Here is an 18983-nt window from a genome sequence, read left to right as displayed (position 1 = left end):
TTTCGCATTGCCTCTTTTGCTGTGTTGGATGGATTTCTTTGTTCCATTAACGTCCATTAGCTTTGTGCAATGTCCAGAAGTGTTAAGAATGATTGTGTCACCTCTGAACATGTGAATTTTTGATTATGCACTAACCCTCTAATGAGTTTGTTTTGAGTTTGGTGTGGAGGAAGTTTTCAAGGGTCAAGAGAGGAGGATGATATACTATGATCAAGAAGAGTGAAGAGTCTAAGCTTGAGGATGCCCCGGTGGTTCATCCCTGCATATTTCAAGAAGACTCAAGCATCTAAGCTTGGGGATGCCCAAGGCATCCCCTTCTTCATCGACAACTTATCAGGTTCCTCCCTTGAAACTATATTTTTTTCGGTCACATCTTATGTACTTTACTTGGAGCGTCTGTGTGCTTTTATTTTTGTTTGTGTTTGAATAAATACATGCTTGCGTGGGAGAGAGACACGCTCCGCTGTTGCATATGAACACATGTGTTCTTAGATTTTAATGTTCATGGCGAAGGTTGAAACTGCTTCGTTCATTGTTATATGGTTGGAAACGGAAAATGCTACATGTAGTAATTGGTAAAATGTCTTGGATAATGTGATACTTGGCAATTGTTGTGCTCATGTTTAAGCTCTTGCATCATATACTTTGCACCTATTAATGAAGAAATACATAGAGCTTGCTAAAATTTGGTTTGCATATTTGGTCTCTCTAAAGTCTAGATAATTTCTAGTATTGAGTTTTGAACAACAAGGAAGACGGTGTAGAGTCTTATAATGTTTACAATATGTCTTTTATGTAAGTTTTGCTGCACTGGTTCATCCTTGTGTTTGTTTCAAATAACCTTGCTAACCTAAACCTTGTATCGAGAGGGAATACTTCTCATGCATCCAAAATCCTTGAGCCAACCACTATGCCATTTGTCTCCACCATACCTACCTACTACATGGTATTTCTCCGCCATTCCAAAGTAAATTGCTTGAGTGCTACCTTTAAATTTCCATCATTCGCCTTTGCAATATATAGCTCATGGGACAAAATAGCCTTAAAAACTATTGTGGTATTGAATATGTACTTATGCACTTTATCTCTTATTAAGTTGCTTGTTGTGCGATAACCATGCTCCTGGGGACGCCATCAACTCTTTGTTGAATATCATGTGAGTTGCTATGCATGTTCGTCTTGTCTGAAGTAAGGGAGATTTACCACTCATTAAATGGTTAGAGCATGCATAATGTTAGAGAAGAACATTGGGCCGCTAACTAAAGCCATGATCCTTGGTGGAAGTTTCAGTTTTGGACATATATCCTCAATCTCATATGAGAACATTAATTGTTTCTACATGCTTATGCATTAAAGAGGAGTCCATTATCTGTTGTCTATGTTGTCCCGATATGGATGTCTAAGTTGAGAATAATCAAAATCGAGAAATCCAAATGCGAGCTTTCTCCTTAGACCTTTGTACAGGCAGCATAGAGGTACCCCTTTGTGACACTTGGTTAAAACATGTGTATTGCGATGATAATCCTGGTAATCCGAGCTAATTAGGACAAGGTGCGGGCACTATTAGTATACTATGCATGAGGCTTGCAACTTCTAAGATATAATTTACATGATACATATGCTTTATTACTACCGTTGACAAAATTGTTTCATGTTTTCAAAATAAAAGCTCTAGCACAAATATAGCAATCGATGCTTTCCTCTTTGAAGGACCTTTCTTTTACTTTTATGTTGAGTCAGTTCACCTATCTCTCTCCACCTCAAGAAGCAAACACTTGTGTGAACTGTGCATTGATTCCTACATACTTGCATATTGCACTTGTTATATTACTTTACATTGACAATATCCATGAGATATACATGTTATAAGTTGAAAGCAACCGCTGAAACTTAATCTTCCTTTGTGTTGCTTCAATACTTTTACTTTGATTTATTGCTTTATGAGTTAACTCTTATGCAAGACTTATTGATGCTTGTCTTGAAAGTACTATTCATGAAAAGTCTTTGCTTTATGATTCATTTGTTTACTCATGTCATTACCATTGTTTTGATCGCTGCATTCATTACATATGCTTACAATAGTATGATCAAGATTATGATGGCATGTCACTCCAGAAATTATCTTTGTTATCGTTTACCTGCTCGGGACGAGCAGGAACTAAGCTTGGGGATGCTGATACGTCTCCGACGTATCGATAATTTCTTATGTTCCATGCCACATTATTGATGATATCTACATGTTTTATGCATACTTTATGTCGTATTTATGCATTTTCCGGCACTAACCTATTAACGAGATGCCGAAGAGCCAGTTGCTATTTTCTGCTGTTTTTGGTTTAAGAAATCCTACAAAGGAAATATTCTCGGAATTGGACGAAATCAACGCCCAGGGGCCTATTTTTCCACGAAGCTTCCAGAAGACCGAATGAGAGACGAAGTGGGGCCACGAGGCGCCGCCACAACAGGGCGGCGCGGCCTGGGCCTTGGCCGCGCGGCCCTGGCGTGTGGGGCCCTCGTGTGGCCCCCTGACCTGCCCTTCCGCCTACTTAAAGCCTCCGTCGCGAAACCCCCAGTACTGAGAGGCACGATACGGAAAACCTTACTGAGACGCCGCCGTCGCCAATCCCATCTCGGGGGATTCAGGAGATCGCCTCCAGCACCCTGCCGGAGAGGGGAATCATCTCCCGGAGGACTCTTCACCGCCATGGTCGCCTCCGGAGTGATGAGTGAGTAGTTCACCCCTGGACTATGGGTCCATAGCAGTAGCTAGATGGTCGTCTTCTCCTTATGTGCTTCATTGTCGGATCTTGTGAGCTGCCTAACATGATCAAGATCATCTATCTGTAATGCTATATGTTGTGTTTGTCGGGATCCGATGGATAGAGAATACTATGTTATTGAAGGAGATATGCCCTAGAGGCAATAATAAAGTGGTTATTATTTATATCTTTATGTTTATGATAAATGTTTATATATCATGCTATAATTGTATTAACCGAAACATTAGTACATGTGTGATATGTAGACAAACAAGAAGTCCCTAGTATGCCTCTTAAACTAGCTTGTTGATTAATGGATGATTAGTTTCATAATCATGAACATAGGATGTTATTAATAACAAGGTTATATCATTATATGAATGATGTAATGGACACACCCAATTAAGCGTAGCATAAGATCTCATCATTAAGTTATTTGCTATAAGCTTTCGATACATAGTTACCTAGTCCTTATGACCATGAGATCATATAAATCACTTATACCGGAAAGGTACTTTGATTACACCAAACACCACTGCGTAAATGGGTGGCTATAAAGGTGGGATTAAGTATCCGGAAAGTATGAGTTGAAGCATATGGATCAACAGTGGGATTTGTCCATCCCGATGACGGATAGATATACTCTGGGCCCTCTCGGTGGAATGTCGTCTAATGTCTTGCAAGCATATGAATAAGTTCATAAGAGACCACATACCACGGCATTTAGTAAAGAGTACTTGTCAGGAGACGAGGTTGAACAAGGCATAAAGTGATACCGAAGATCAAACCTCGGACAAGTAAAATATCGCGTGACAAAGGGAATTGGTATTATATGTGAATGGTTCATTCGATCACTAAAGTCATCGTTGAATATGTGGGAGCCATTATGGATCTCCAGATCCCGCTATTGGTTATTGGTCGGAGTGAGTACCCAACCATGTCCGCATAGTTCACGAACCGTAGGGTGACACACTTAAAGTTGGATGTTGAAATGGTAGAAATTGAATATGGAATGGAGTTCGAATATTTGTTCGGAGTCCCGGATGAGATCCCGGACATCACGAGGAGTTCCGACATGGTCCGAGAATAAGATTCATATATAGGATGTCATTTTATGTGAATTAAAATGTCGCGGAAGGTTCTATGGAAGGTTCTAGAAGGTTCTAGAAAAGTCCGGAAGAAACCACCAAGGAAGGTGGAGTCCACATGGGACTCCACCTCCATGGCCGGCCAACCCTAGTGGGGGAGGAGTCCCAAGTGGACTCCCCCTTAGGGGGCCGGCCACCCCCCCATATGGGAGGTGGAAATCCCACCTTTGGTGGGAGTCCTAGCTTGGCTAGGTTTCCCCCTCTTATGGGAAGTTTTTGGTTCGGGTCTTATTCGAAGATTTGGAGACCAACTCTTGGGAATCCACCTATATAATGAGGGGCCAAGGGAGGGGGCCGGCCACCCCAAGACCACAAGCTGGCCGCCCCCCTTGAAGTGGCCGGCCCCCCCCTCCCAAACCCTAGCCGCCCCCCTCTCCTCCATATCTCCCGCGTAGCTTAGCGAAGCTCCGCTGGACTTCTCCACCGCCACCGACACCACGCCGTCGTGTTGTCGGATTCAAGAGGAGCTACTACTTCCGCTGCCCGCTGGAACGGGGAGGTGGACGTCGTCTTCATCAACAACCGAACGTGTGACCGAGTACGGAGGTGCTGCCCGTTCGTGGCGCCGGAACCGATCGTGATCAAGATCTTCTACGCGCTTTTGCAAGCGGCAAGTGAACGTCTACCGCAGCAACAAGAGCCTCCTCTTGTAGGCTTTGGAATCTCTTCAAGGGTGAGACTCGATAATCCCCTCGTTGCTACCGTCTTCTAGATTGCATCTTGGCTTGGATTTCGTGTTCGCGGTAGGAAATTTTTTGTTTTCTATACAACGTTATCCTACAGTGGTATCAGAGCCGTGTTTATGCATAGATGGTTGCACGAGTAGAACACAATGGTTTGTGGGCGTTGATGCTTTTGTTATCTTTAGTTGAGTACTTTGCATCTTTGTGGCATAGTGGGATGAAGCGGCTCGGGCTAACTTTACATGACCGCGTTCATGAGATTTGCTCCACGCTCGACATGCAACTTGTATTGCATAAGTGGCTTTGCGGGTGTCTGTCTCTCCTACTATAGTGAAGATTCAATTTATTCTTCTATTGACAACACTAGTATCACCGTTGTGGTTCATGTTCGTAGGTAGATTGGATCTTACTCGAAAATCCTAAACCACGTAAAATATGCAAACCAAATTAGAGAACGTCTAACTTGTTTTTGCAGGGTTTGGTGATGTGATATGGCCATAATGTGATGATGACTATGTATGAAATGATCATTATTGTATTGTGGCAACCGGCAGGAGCCTTATGGTTGTCTTTAAATTTCATGTTGAGTAGTATTTCAAAGTAGTTGTAATAGTTGCTACATGGAGGACAATCATGAAGACGACGCCATTGACCTTGGTGCTTCGCCGACAATGATGGAGATCATGCCCATTGATGATGAAGATCATGTCCGTGCTTTGGAGATGAAGATCAAAGGCGCAAAGACAAAAGGGCCATATCATATCACATATGAACTGCATGTGATGTTAATCCTTTTATGCATCTTATTTTGCTTAGATCGCGACGGTAGCATTATAAGATGATCCCTCTCACTAAAATCTCAAGATAATAAAGTGTTCATCCTTAGTAGCACCGTTGCCAAGACTTGTCGTTTCGAAGCATCTCGTGATGATCGGGTGTGATAGAATCAACAAGTGCATACAACGGGTGCAAGCCAGTTTTGCACATGCGGATACTAAGGTGGCCTTGACGAGCCTAGCATGTACAGACATGGTCTCGGAACACGTGATACCGAAAGGTAGAGCATGAATCATATGATTGATATGATGAACACTTTGAATGTTCGCCATTGAAATCACACCTTGTCTCGTGATGATCGGACTTAGGTGCGGTGGATTTGGTTCGTGTGATCACTAAGACAATGCGAGGGATATTGTTTTGAGTGGGAGTTCACCTAGTTTTTAATTAAGTTGAATTAAAATTTGAACTCAATTTGTCATAAACTTAGTCTAAACTATTGCAAATATATGTTGTAGATATGGCGTCCTCAATCAATTTTAACCAGTTCCTAGAGAAAGAAAAGCTTAAGAGCAACGGTAGCAACTTCACCGACTGGTTCCGTCATGTGAGGATTTTCCTCAATGGCAGAAATCTGCAATATGTGCTTGATGCACCGCTAGGTGACCCTCCTGCAGAAACTGAAACCGATGAAGTAAAAGCTGTTTACGCAACTCGGAAAACTCGGTACTCTCAAGTTCGGTGTGCCATCTTATGCAGGTGAAGCCGATCTTCAAAAACGTTTTGAGCACCACGATCCACATGAGTTGATCAATGAGTTGAAGACTATATTTGAGACTCATGCGGCCGTGGAATGCTATGAAGCATCGAAACACTTCTTCAGCTGCATGATGGAAGAAGGCAGCTCCGTTAGTGAGCACATGCTCGCCATGACCGGGCATGCGAAGAAACTCAGTGACTTAGGAATAGTGATTCCTAATAGACTGGGGATTAATCGTGTCCTTCAATCACTGCCACCTAGTTACAAGAACTTTGTGATGAACTACAATATGCAGAACATAAACAAAGAGTTACCTGAACTCTTCTCCATGCTAAAATCTGCTGAGATTGAGATCAAGAAAGAGCACCAAGTGTTGATGGTCAACAAGACCACCAGCTTCAAGAAACAGGGCAAGTCTAAAGGCAAGAACAGGAAGAGTGGCAAGAAAGCTGCCACGCCTCCTGTGAAACCTAAGACTGGCCCTAAGCCTGATGCTGAGTGCTATTCGCAAGGAGAAGGGACACTGGAAGCGTAATTGCTCCAAGTATTTGGTGGATCTCAAGAGCGGCCTTGTCAAGAAGAAGAAAGAAGGTATATCCGATATACATGTTATAGATGTTTATCTTCTTTGGTTCTCGTACTAGTACTGGGTATTTGATACTGGTTCGGTTGCTCATATTTGTAACTCGAAACAGGAACTAAAGAATAAACGAAGACTACTAAAGGATGAAGTGACCATGCGCGTTGGAAATGGATCCAAAGTCGATGTGATCGCTGTCGGCACACTTCCTCTACATCTACCTTCGGGATTAGTTTTAAGCCTCAATAATTGTTATTTTGTACCCGCGTTGAGCATGAACATTATATCTAGATCTTGTTTAATGCAAGACGGTTATTCATTCAAGTCTGAGAATAATGGTTGTTCTATTTTTATGAATAATATCTTTTATGGTCGAGCACACGAAAAGAATGGCTTATTTCTCGTTAGATCTCGATAGTAGTGATACACATATACATAACATTGATGCTAAGCGAATTAAATTGAATGATAATTCTACTTATATGTGGCACTGTCGTCTTGGTCATATTGGAGTGAAACGCATGAAGAAACTCCATATCGATGGATTACTTGAATCACTTGACTTTGAGTCACTTGATAGATGCGAAGCATGTCTAATGGGAAAAATGACTAAGACTCCATTCTCTGGTATTATGGAGCGAGCTACTGACTTATTGGAAATCATACATACCGATGTGTGCGGACCAATGAGTGTAGCATCGCGCGGTGGTTATCGTTATGTTCTAACCTTCACAGATGATCTGAGTAGATATGGGTATATCTATTTCATGAAACATAAATCCGAGACTTTTGAGAAGTTTAAGGAATTCCAAAGTGAAGTAGAAAATCAACGTAACAAGAAGATTAAATTTCTACAATCTGATCGCGGAGGTGAATATCTGAGTTATGAGTTTGGCATGCATTTAAAGAAATGCGGAATACTTTCACAATTGACACCGCTGGGAACACCACAACGTAACGGTGTGTCCGAACGTCGTAATCGAACTCTCTTAGATATGGTTCGTTCTATGATGTCTCTTACTGATTTGCCGTTATCATTTTGGAGTTATGCATTAGAGACAACCGCATTCACTTTAAATAGAGCACCATCAAAATCCGTAGAAACGACACCGTATGAATTATGGTTTAATAAGAAACCTAAGCTGTCGTTCCTGAAAGTTTGGGGTTGCGAAGCCTATGCAAAGAAGTTACAACCGGACAAGCTAGAACCCAAAGCGGAGAAATGCGTCTTCATAGGATACCCTAAGGAAACTATAGGGTACACTTTCTATCACAGATCCGAAGGCAAAATCTTTGTTGCTAAGAATGGAACCTTTCTTGAGAAAGAATTTCTCACTAAAGAAGTGACTGGAAGAAAAGTAGAACTCGATGAGATTGATGAATCTATACTCGTTGATCGCAGTAGCGCGATCTGAAGTTGTACCAGTACCGCCTACACCGACAACAGAGGAAGCTAATGATAATGATCATGAAACTTCGAACGAGGAAACTATCGAACCTCGCAGATCGACAAGGGAACGTGCCACTCCTGATTGGTATGATCCTTGTCTAAATGTCATGATTGTGGATAACAATGATGAGGACCCTATGACGTATGAAGAAGCGATGATGAGCCCAGATTCCAACAAATGGCAAGAAGCCATGAAATCCGAAATGGGATCCATGTATGATAACAAAGTATGGACTTTGGTAGACTTACCTGATAGCCGAAAGGCTGTTGAGAATAAATGGATCTTCAAGAGAAAAACAAATGCTGATGGTAATATTACTGTCTATAAAGCTCGACTTGTCGCAAAAGGTTTCCGACAAATTCAAGGAGTTGACTACGATGAGACTTTCTCACCTGTAGCAAAGCTAAAATCTGTGAGGATTTTGTTAGCAATAGCTGCATTTTTCGATTATGAGATTTGGCAGATGGATGTCAAAACGGCGTTCCTTAATGGAGACATTGAGGAAGAGTTGTATATGGTACAACCCAAAGGTTTTGTCGATCCTAAAAATGCTGACAAAGTATGCAAACTTCAGCGTTCAATTTATGGACTGAAGCAAGCATCGAGAAGTTGGAACCGACGCTTTGATAAGGTGATCAAAGACTTCGGGTTTATACAGTGTCATGGAGAGGCCTGTATTTACAAGAAAGTGAGTGGGAGCTCTATAGCATTCCTGATATTATATGTAGATGACATATTATTGATTGGGAATGATATAGAACTATTAAGCAGTGTAAAGGGTTATTTGAATAATAGTTTTTCAATGAAAGACCTTGGTGAAGCATCATATATATTAGGCATCAAGATTTATAGAGATAGATCAAGACGTCTAATAGGGCTATCACAGAGTACATACCTGGACAAGATTCTAAAGAAGTTTAGAATGGACGAAAGTAAGAAAGGATTCTTACCTATGTTACTAGGCAAGGTCTTGAGTAAGACTCAAGGTCCCTAAGCACTACGAAGAAAGAGAAAGGATGAGTCAGATCCCCTATGCCTCGGCAGTAGGCTCTATCATGTATGCCATGCTATGTACAAGACCGGATATAGCACATGCCGTTAGTTTGACTAGCAGATATCAAAGTGATCCAGGAATGGAACACCGGACGGTCAAGAATATCCCGAAGTACTTGAAAAGAACTAAGGATATGTTTCTTTGTTATGGAGGTGACCAAGAGCTCGTTGTAACAAGTTACACCGATGCAAGTTGGAACAACCGATCATGATGACTCTAAGTCACAATGCAGGTACGTGTTTATATTGAATGGTGCAGCAAAGAAGTCGGGCAAGCTCGAAGCAGTGCACGGTGGCGAAATCCTCAATAGAATCGGAGTACATAGCGGCTTCAGAGGCTTCATCAGAAGCGGTATGGATGAAGAGGTTCATTATAGAGCTCGGTGTGGTTCCTAGTGCATTGGACCCACTAGTCATATATTGTGACAACATGGGTGCCATCGCCAATGCACAAGAACCAAGGTCACACAAGAGGCTGAAGCATATCAAGCTGCGTTACCACTCGATTCGCGAGTACATCGAAGATGGAGAAGTAAAGATTTGTAAAGTACACACCGATCCGAATGTAGCAGATCCAGTTGACTAAAGCTCTCCCTAGGGCAAAGCATGACCAACACCGTAATGCCATGGGTGTTAGGTATATTACAATGTAATCTAGATTATTGACTCTAGTGCAAGTGGGAGACTGAAGGAGATATGCCCTAGAGGCAATAATAAAGTGGTTATTATTTATATCTTTATGTTTATGATAAATGTTTATATATCATGCTATAATTGTATTAACCGAAACATTAGTACATGTGTGATATGTAGACAAACAAGAAGTCCCTAGTATGCCTCTTAAACTAGCTTGTTGATTAATGGATGATTAGTTTCCTAATCATGAACATTGGATGTTATTAATAACAAGGTTATATCATTATATGAATGATGTAATGGACACACCCAATTAAGCGTAGCATAAGATCTCGTCATTAAGTTATTTGCTATAAGCTTTCGATACATAGTTACCTAGTCCTTATGACCATGAGATCATATAAATCACTTATACCAGAAAGGTACTTTGATTACACCAAACACCACTGCGTAAATGGGTGGCTATAAAGGTGGGATTAAGTATCCGGAAAGTATGAGTTGAAGCATATGGATCAACAGTGGGATTTGTCCATCCCGATGACGGATAGATATACTCTGGGCCCTCTCGGTGGAATGTCGTCTAATGTCTTGCAAGCATATGAATAAGTTCATAAGAGACCACATACCACGGTACGAGTAAAGAGTACTTGTCAGGAGACGAGGTTGAACAAGGTATAAAGTGATACCGAAGATCAAACCTCGGACAAGTAAAATATCGCGTGACAAAGGGAATTGGTATTATATGTGAATGGTTCATTCGATCACTAAAGTCATCGTTGAATATGTGGGAGCCATTATGGATCTCCAGATCCCGCTATTGGTTATTGGTCGGAGTGAGTACTCAACCATGTCCGCATAGTTCACGAACCGTAGGGTGGCACACTTAAAGTTGGATGTTGAAATGGTAGAAATTGAATATGGAATGGAGTTCGAATATTTGTTCGGAGTCCCGGATGAGATCCCGGACATCACGAGGAGTTCCGGAATGGTCCGGAGAATAAGATTCATATATAGGATGTCATTTTATGTGAATTAAAATGTCGCGGAAGGTTCTATGGAAGGTTCTAGAAGGTTCTAGAAAAGTCCGGAAGAAACCACCAAGGAAGGTGGAGTCCACATGGGACTCCACCTCCATGGCCGGCCAACCCTAGTGGGGGAGGAGTCCCAAGTGGACTCCCCCTTAGGGGGCCGGCCACCCCCCCATATGGGAGGTGGAAATCCCACCTTTGGTGGGAGTCCTAGCTTGGCTAGGTTTCCCCCTCTTATGGGAAGTTTTTGGTTCGGGTCTTATTCGAAGACTTGGAGACCAACTCTTGGGAATCCACCTATATAATGAGGGGCCAAGGGAGGGGGCCGGCCACCCCAAGACCACAAGCTGGCCGCCCCTTGAAGTGGCCGGCCACCCTCCCAAACCCTAGCCGCCCCCTCTCCTCCATATCTCCCGCGTAGCTTAGCGAAGCTCCGCCGGACTTCTCCACCGCCACCGAGCACCACGCCGTCGTGCTTGTCGGATTCAAGAGGAGCTACTACTTCCGCTGCCCGCTGGAACGGGAGGTGGACGTCGTCTTCATCAACAACCGAACGTGTGACCGAGTACGGAGGTGCTGCCCGTTCGTGGCGCCGGAACCGATCGTGATCAAGATCTTCTACGCGCTTTTGCAAGCGGCAAGTGAACGTCTACCGCAGCAACAAGAGCCTCCTCTTGTAGGCTTTGGAATCTCTTCAAGGGTGAGACTCGATAATCCCCTCGTTGCTACCGTCTTCTAGATTGCATCTTGGCTTGGATTTCGTGTTCGCGGTAGGAAATTTTTTGTTTTCTATACAACGTTATCCTACAGTTATGTTGATTATCAATCTATTACCTATGTGTTGTTTATGATCTTGCATGCTCTCTGTTATTAGTAGAGGCTCTGGCCAAGTTTTTACTCTTAACTCCAAGAGGGAGTATTTATGCTCGATAGTGGGTTCATGCCTCCATTAAATCTGGGACATTGACAGAAAGTTCTAAGGTTGTGGATGTGCTGTTGCCACTAGGGATAAAACATTGATGCTATGTCCGAGGATGTAGTTATTGATTACATTACGCACCATACTTAATGCAATTGTCTGTTGTTTGCAACTTAATACTGGAAGGGGTTCGGATGATAACCTGAAGGTGGACTTTTTAGGCATAGATGCATGCTGGATAGCGGTCTATGTACTTTGTCGTAATGCCCAATTAAATCTCACTATACTTATCATATCATGTATGTGCATTGTCATGCTCTCTCTATTTGTCAATTGCCCGACTGTAATTTGTTCACCCAACATGCTATTTATCTTATGGGAGAGACACCTCTAGTGAACTGTGGACCCCGGTCCATTCTTTTACATTAAATACAATCTACTGCAATACTTGTTCTACTGTTTTCTGCAAACAATCATCATCCACACTATACATCTAATCCTTTGTTACAACAAGCCGGTGAGATTGACAACCTCACTGTTTCGTTGGGGCAAAGTACTTTGGTTGTGTTGTGCAGGTTCCACGTTAGCGCCGGAATCCCTGGTGTTGCGCCGCACTACATCCCGCTGCCATCAACCTTCAACGTGCTTCTTGGCTCCTCCTGGTTCGATAAACCTTGGTTTCTTTCTGAGGGAAAACTTGCTACTGTGTGCATCATACCTTCCTCTTGGGGTTCCCAACGAACGTGTGTGTTACACGCCATCAGTACTCCTAGGTTGGACTAGCAGGGTGGCCACTATTAGCCGCAGGTTTGGGCATCGATCGAGCAACCATGATGAACACGGAGCGTCGACTCCAAATGGCTCGCCGTCTCCAGCGACAAGGCAACGGTGCACGTCTTCAAGGTCGCCGACTCAGACCTCACGAGCTCTACGCCAGAACCTAGGGTTGATCAAAAACATAATGCACCGGAGGAAGGCAGCCAAGCTGCTCCGGCGGTGGCGGCACTGCCGGCAGAATCTCCGCCTACGCGGCAAAAGCCAACAAGGGCTCATCACTGTCATTCTTGAAAGGTACACGACTGACAGACGCTCCCACAAGAATCGATGACAATCTTGTTTCTGAAAAGCTACTAATTTAAGATGTTTTCTACTACATGCGACATTTTGTTGTGCAGGCTACTTGTCGAGCTACTTCAGTTCAGAATGGTCGCTGGCTCAGTTCCGGCTCCCCGAAGGCGTCAAGTACTCGGTGGCGTTGGAGCTTCCCCCTGTTTTCTTCACAACTGAAATGTTGACAATGTACTCTCGGAACCAGATCATGTATCTACCCCCTAACCCTAAGCATTCAAGTTGATAAACAAGATCTAGACATATTTGAACCAGAAAAATCATGTATCTACCCCCTAATCCTAAACTTTGTCTTACGTCTAGCATGAAGAGAAATTATTTTTAGTTTCAAACATAGAAATTTCAAAAACCTTCCAAGTGCTTCATTTTGGAGTGACTAAGAAGGATAAATGCTTACTTTTTCGTATTCATGTTTTAAACTTATTTTGTCATCAGCTCCTTTTAATCTTTGTTTACATATTGGTTACTCCACATGCTGTGCTTTTTTGGAACTTACAAATATGATTTTTAAAGTTTTGAAAATAAAAGTCTATTTGTAGCTAGCTCTCCCGTAAATACAGGATAGAGATTTGGTGTACATGGGCACCAGTGATCTCGTTTTTTTTTAAAAAAATCGAAAATCATATTTTCGGGTGTTAAAATTTTTTAGAAAAAAATCTACACATAGTCAATGATGTATCCCACAAACGTGCAAAAAATCAATTTCAAATACTTAATATTTTGAGCTACACAAAAATGATAAAATTGTAGATCTGAGTAGTCATTTTCAAATCTCAAAAATATATCAGATTTTGTCATTTTTCTCTAGCTCAAAATAAAAAGAATTTCGGACTGGGATTTTGCATGATTGTGGGATGTATCAATGGCATTCTTCAGAATTATTTTCATGATTTTTATAACTTGCGAAATATTTTTAATTTTTTTTTAACATAGCGAGAGCACTGGAGCTCGAGAGCTAAAAGCATTTTTCGGTAAATACATCAGTATACAGAAAAAGTTGTTGAGTCAACTTATTTTAGGAGTACACGAGCAATTTGCTGTGAATGCCCACCGTTGAATTTTTCTGATCCGACTCATAAAACCAACCGAATAGCCACGCGACTAACCTAGCCTCCGCTCCCAATCCCCACCGCCGCTTCGCCCCCGAACTCCGCCGCCGCCGCCGCCGCCTGCGCCATGAGGCCGCTGGACGAGAAAGAGACCACCATGGTCTTCGAGAAGCTCTTCAAGTTCACCGGCCCCAACCCCTAAGGCACCTCCTGGACCGGCCCTCCGCGGAGGGCCCCGACCCGGAGCCGGGCCGCTACAGCCTCCGCGCGCCTCCACAAGAACCGCGCGTGTCTTCTACGCCTCCGAGTCGCTCGTGCGCCGCGCCACCGCCGTCTCCCGCGCCCGCCTCGCCGGGGTGGGCACGCCCGTCGGCAAGTTCACCCACGCCGGCGCCTTCCACCTCACCGTCCACGCGCTCGATCTCCTCGCCGCGCACGCGCGCCGCCGCGTCTGGCTCAAGCCCGACACCCAGCGCTCCTTCCTCTTCGGCAACTCCGTGCCCAAGTCCGCGCTCGCGCGAATCACCGAGAACACCACGTCCGGCGACGGCGTCGTCGTCATGTCCATGGCGGACGTGCCGCTCGGGTTTGGGGTCGCTGCCAGGGGCGCGCAGGACTGCAGGAAGGCCGACACCAACGCCGTGGTCGTTTTGCACCAGTCGGACGCCGGCGAGTACCTCCGCAAGGAGGAGGAGCTCATGTGAGGTCAGGGTCCAGGCTTCCTTGTTACAATATGTTTACTGCTTGGACCATACTCCGTATGAGTGAATTCAGTAGGGGTCTAATTTCTGACTACTACTTGTATGAGGCTTTATCCGTATGACATTTCGATGAGATGAGATGGTTGCCAATTTATCCTATGCCATTGCTAAGGAGATGTATGGATCATATTATTTGTTTCTGTGTGAAATCGAATCACACAAAGCAATCTTAGATTGAACGGTTCCGTTGGTTTCTTCATGGTTAGACAGTGCCTGGGTATCTCTGTTCAGAACCTTTGAACTGATTCACTCGACGAGAAAGAGACCACCATGGTCTTCGAGAAGCTCTTCTGAGATTTGTTTCTCACCTCTGTTCTACACCAACATGTCGGTTTCTCCTTAATACCATCTTCTGAAAATTACTAAGAGTTCAGAGAAGTTTCTCTTGAGATTAGTGGGCCTTTGTGTGTACGTAAAGTTGTTGCTGCTTCAGTCTTCTTCGCATTTGAAGTTGCAATCTCTTGAAGTAGTAAATAACCCTGATTACTTGGTTATCGTGAATTGTAGAAAGTTAGACGAGTCAGGAACAGTTTGATGTTTATAGAGAAGTTGTGCTTTTCCATCATCAACTTAATATGCTTAGTGGCCTGGTGGTAGACTGATTTGTACAGATTATGTGGTCAATTGAAGGAATATGCCTCATTGTTTTCTCTAATAAAACAGCATAAGAGGCCACTCTGATCTTTAATTTGACAGTCTTGGTAGTGTTGCCTTATACCATGGTGATGTGTGGACTTACCTCGACTATCAAATCAAGGACAGAGTGCTTTGTTTCTCACCTCTGGTCTATACTAACATGTTTGTTTCTCCTTAATATTACTGTTTGAACACACTTCAAATATGTTTCACATGAGACTAGTTGAGCCTTTGTATTTACGTTAAGTTGTCGCTGTTTCAGTCTTATCCGCATTTGAAGTTGGAACCTCTTGACAGTAATAGTCCTGATCATTTAGATATTGTGACGAGTAGGTGTTGTATGCTCTTTGTACAGAAGTGGTGCTTTTCTACAATGAATTTGATGCTTAGTGGTCTGGTGGTAGATTGCATTGCAGGTTTCATTTTCAACATTGATCCACCTTTCCTTCCTACTGTTACATGTGGTGGCTGTTAGGTTATCTGTGCTGCTATAACCACATATGGATCATGAAATTCTGCTTCCTCAGTTGTGCTAAAATTAGTACTCTACTACACAGAGCAGAAAATAATCTGCATGTTCACTTTTCTCTATTGCCATGTCATATGATTTATAGTGAAACATTTCTGTAACAAGCAATAGCAAGCTTCGCTTAATCATGCGGTCTATATATGCTTCTCTCATTTGCTGAACATGGCATTTGTATGACGCATTTTGTTTGCACCCTGTGGTTCTGATTTACTGTATTCCTGCTTGCAGGTGTGGTGTGGCTGTGATACTGAAAAACGTGTTTCCTCCGTGGTTACTAAAAGGCGTTTTTCATCTGTCCCCTACTTGCATTCAGTGTGGAGTTCATCCACCATTCTGTATTATGCAAAAAAAATCCTAGGGCAAGGAAAAGCGGATACAAAGAATGGGTGTCTGGTCTATTAGCTGTCATAGTATACTAGTAGTACTCTTATGAGGGAATCGCATGGTTAGTCATACAACTTACCATCGATGAGCACTTTGGTCACAAAATTTAAGTTTAGGAGGGTGTTGGTCACTCCCGTCAGATTTATGAGCAACGAGATCACTCCCGTCGGAGCACCGCTAACGGTGGGTGGCGTGGCATGTTGACCAGGCAGACCGGCCAGTTAACCATATATTGTTGTAAGAGGGAATCGTTTGGCCTAATATATGTCTGCTATTGTCTATTAAATCATCAAGAGAATGATCAGCTATGCAATGAACTTGACATTCCACATGACACAGATAATGAACGATTCAGTCATAGATAAACTTGACATTGCACGGCAAAATAAGTGTAGCGACTATCTAGTTCGCAGACACACATGATTTGCATGATATGGTTTACAAGTGAGTACACAAACAGATCAAAAAGAAGTGCCCTGTCTGTTTGGTTACTAACTTGAATATGCAGTAGTTCTAGTGATCAGGCTTGAGAAACATCCAGTGGTGGTGCCTGGGATGTGTCAACGTCCACATCAGCAGCAGCTTGACCCTCTCCCCACAGCAGCCATTCTGCCCTTCCTCTTCCTCTAGGGGGAATGTCAGTAAGTGTTTCTTCTGGATAGTGTGATGCTCTAGGTTCTTCGCAAAGGATTTCAGTGATAAATTCTCATTATCCCTAATCTCTTCCAAGTACTCTTGTGCAATCAAAGGAGCCGTGAGCTCCTTCACCTCCCACACCCTCTCACATGTGTGCACATCATTCAACTTTGTCACAGCAAATGAACCTTCTGTCCTTGTCTGCTTTGTGGCAATTAATTTCCATGGACACTTAGGTTGGCACACAACTTCAACTCTAATTGCATTATTTCTCACCTTCTTGAGCTTCCTTCTATTCCTCACACAGTACATGGAAATTGCAGCTCTCAACTCCTGGACATTGGAGAAAATCATTCCAGTTTTGAATGTGGGATTTTGCATGTCTGTCAGCTTGTTGAACATTTTCCACTTGTATGTGATTTCTCCCTTGTGGTCTTCAGGCAGCTCTAGCTCATCTTCTTCTCCAATATATTTCTCAGGTTCTCTCATGGATTTCGATGTTGTCTTCTCCATTAAATCATCTTTCACACCTTCATCAACATTCTTCTTGAAGTGCTCGTCATCTTCTTCGAACTCATAGTCTGAATCTGCAAAATCACTGTCCAAGTCTGAAGAACTAGCACTACAGCAAGACATGACAACATCCTTCTCATCACCGTTGCCTACATCATCAACTTCTGATATGTGCTCGTAACCTTGTTTTGGTGGACTCATAACATCAGGCAGTGGCACATGCTGCTGATTGACATCATCCCACCTTTGTTTCTCCAGCAAATTGACATGATCAACATACATGATCAGTTTCTTCTCTTCTACTACACAATTCTTCATCATATCTGCATCTTTCTCCTGTTTGATTGCCACCAGACCATCTCCAATTGTCTTCCCAGGCTTGCACCAGTACACCCTTATGTTTAGATCAGCAATACTGTATCCCAATTCCTTCAAAATGTAGCCCAAACTTGCACAACAGAAACTACGTCGGCTGATATCATCAAACAAGTCGACTTTTGTATCCAAATATACCCTATTCATTCCTAATCCACAGAAAAAACCTCCATGGTTCACTTCAATGCTGAAAAGATCATCACTTCGACCTGCATTGCAACAACGAAAACGAATTTCATTAACTTGCTACACGGCAGAACACTACACAGTAAGAACACAGGAAACAGTACCAGCTCGTACTGACCAAAATCACATATGATTCCACGTAAGAGCAGTAGCCCTACCAATTTAAGCCAACTACAAGACAATGAATTGACAGAACAACAACTAAACTCTACCAAAAATCGAACCGCCAATCAAACCCTAAGTAGAATCCCCAAATCGGGTCATAGACGGATTACTTACCGTAATCTGGAGTTTCCATCCATGGATCTCGTCGACGCGGCTGTCCTATATCTTCTCCCATTCGCCGATGATCCCCGGAGGGCCTGCCGCCCCCGTCGCTGTTGCCGGCGGCGTGCTCACCCGTCGCCTGCATGTCGGCTCGCACGGGAGACGAACCGAGCAACTCTAGTGTGGACGGATGAGTTCAGATGATGTAATTGTGGAGGGGGTTTCTGCAAATAAACTGGCTAGTCCGCCTGGTCAACGTGCCACGCCACCCACCGTTAGCGATGCTCCGACGGGAGTGACCTCGTTGCTCATAAATCTGACGGGAGTGACCAACGCCCTCCTAAACTTGATTTGTGTGACCATAGTGCTCATCGATGGTAAGTTGTATGACTAACCATGCGATTCCCATTAGACACTCCCTCCGTTTATTTGAACAGACTGATAGATCCGGTGACTATAAGCTGTGTCACGCTGTAGTTCATTTGAACTCCCAAAACATCATATATTTAGGAACAAACAAATAGATCCGGTGAGTATAAATTGTGTCACGCTGTAACTTATCTGTGATTTACTAATACAGCCTGATAGCTACTGCATTGTATGATGTGAACTAAGATTATGATCAAAATGTTACTTTCTGTGCATTGTATGTGTGAATTGTGAACAAAGATTGCAATCAAAACGAGACATTCTCTTCTATCGTGGAGGCCTCAATGTATGAATAT

General features: G+C 43.2%; 1 protein-coding gene and 1 pseudogene across 1 annotated transcript; one reads left to right on the top strand and one right to left on the bottom strand.

The window, feature by feature from the left end:
- Positions 1 to 13992: 13992 nt before the first annotated feature.
- On the top strand, positions 13993 to 16567 carry LOC127331639 (uncharacterized; annotated as a pseudogene).
- Positions 16568 to 16624: 57 nt separating this feature from the next.
- On the bottom strand, positions 16625 to 18699 carry LOC127331638 (uncharacterized). Its single transcript, XM_051357811.2, has 2 exons — positions 18271 to 18699; positions 16625 to 18014 (listed from the first exon to the last, which is right to left on the bottom strand). Exons 1-2 carry the CDS (start codon positions 18401 to 18403, stop codon positions 16795 to 16797), a joined length of 1353 nt encoding a protein of 450 aa, XP_051213771.1. The 5' UTR covers positions 18404 to 18699; the 3' UTR covers positions 16625 to 16794.
- Positions 18700 to 18983: the final 284 nt, after the last annotated feature.

This window comes from Lolium perenne, chromosome 2, assembly GCF_019359855.2.
Source record: "Lolium perenne isolate Kyuss_39 chromosome 2, Kyuss_2.0, whole genome shotgun sequence".
In the NCBI taxonomy this organism is placed as follows: Eukaryota; Viridiplantae; Streptophyta; class Magnoliopsida; order Poales; family Poaceae; genus Lolium; species Lolium perenne.
This window is presented reverse-complemented; position numbering and strand designations above follow the sequence as displayed.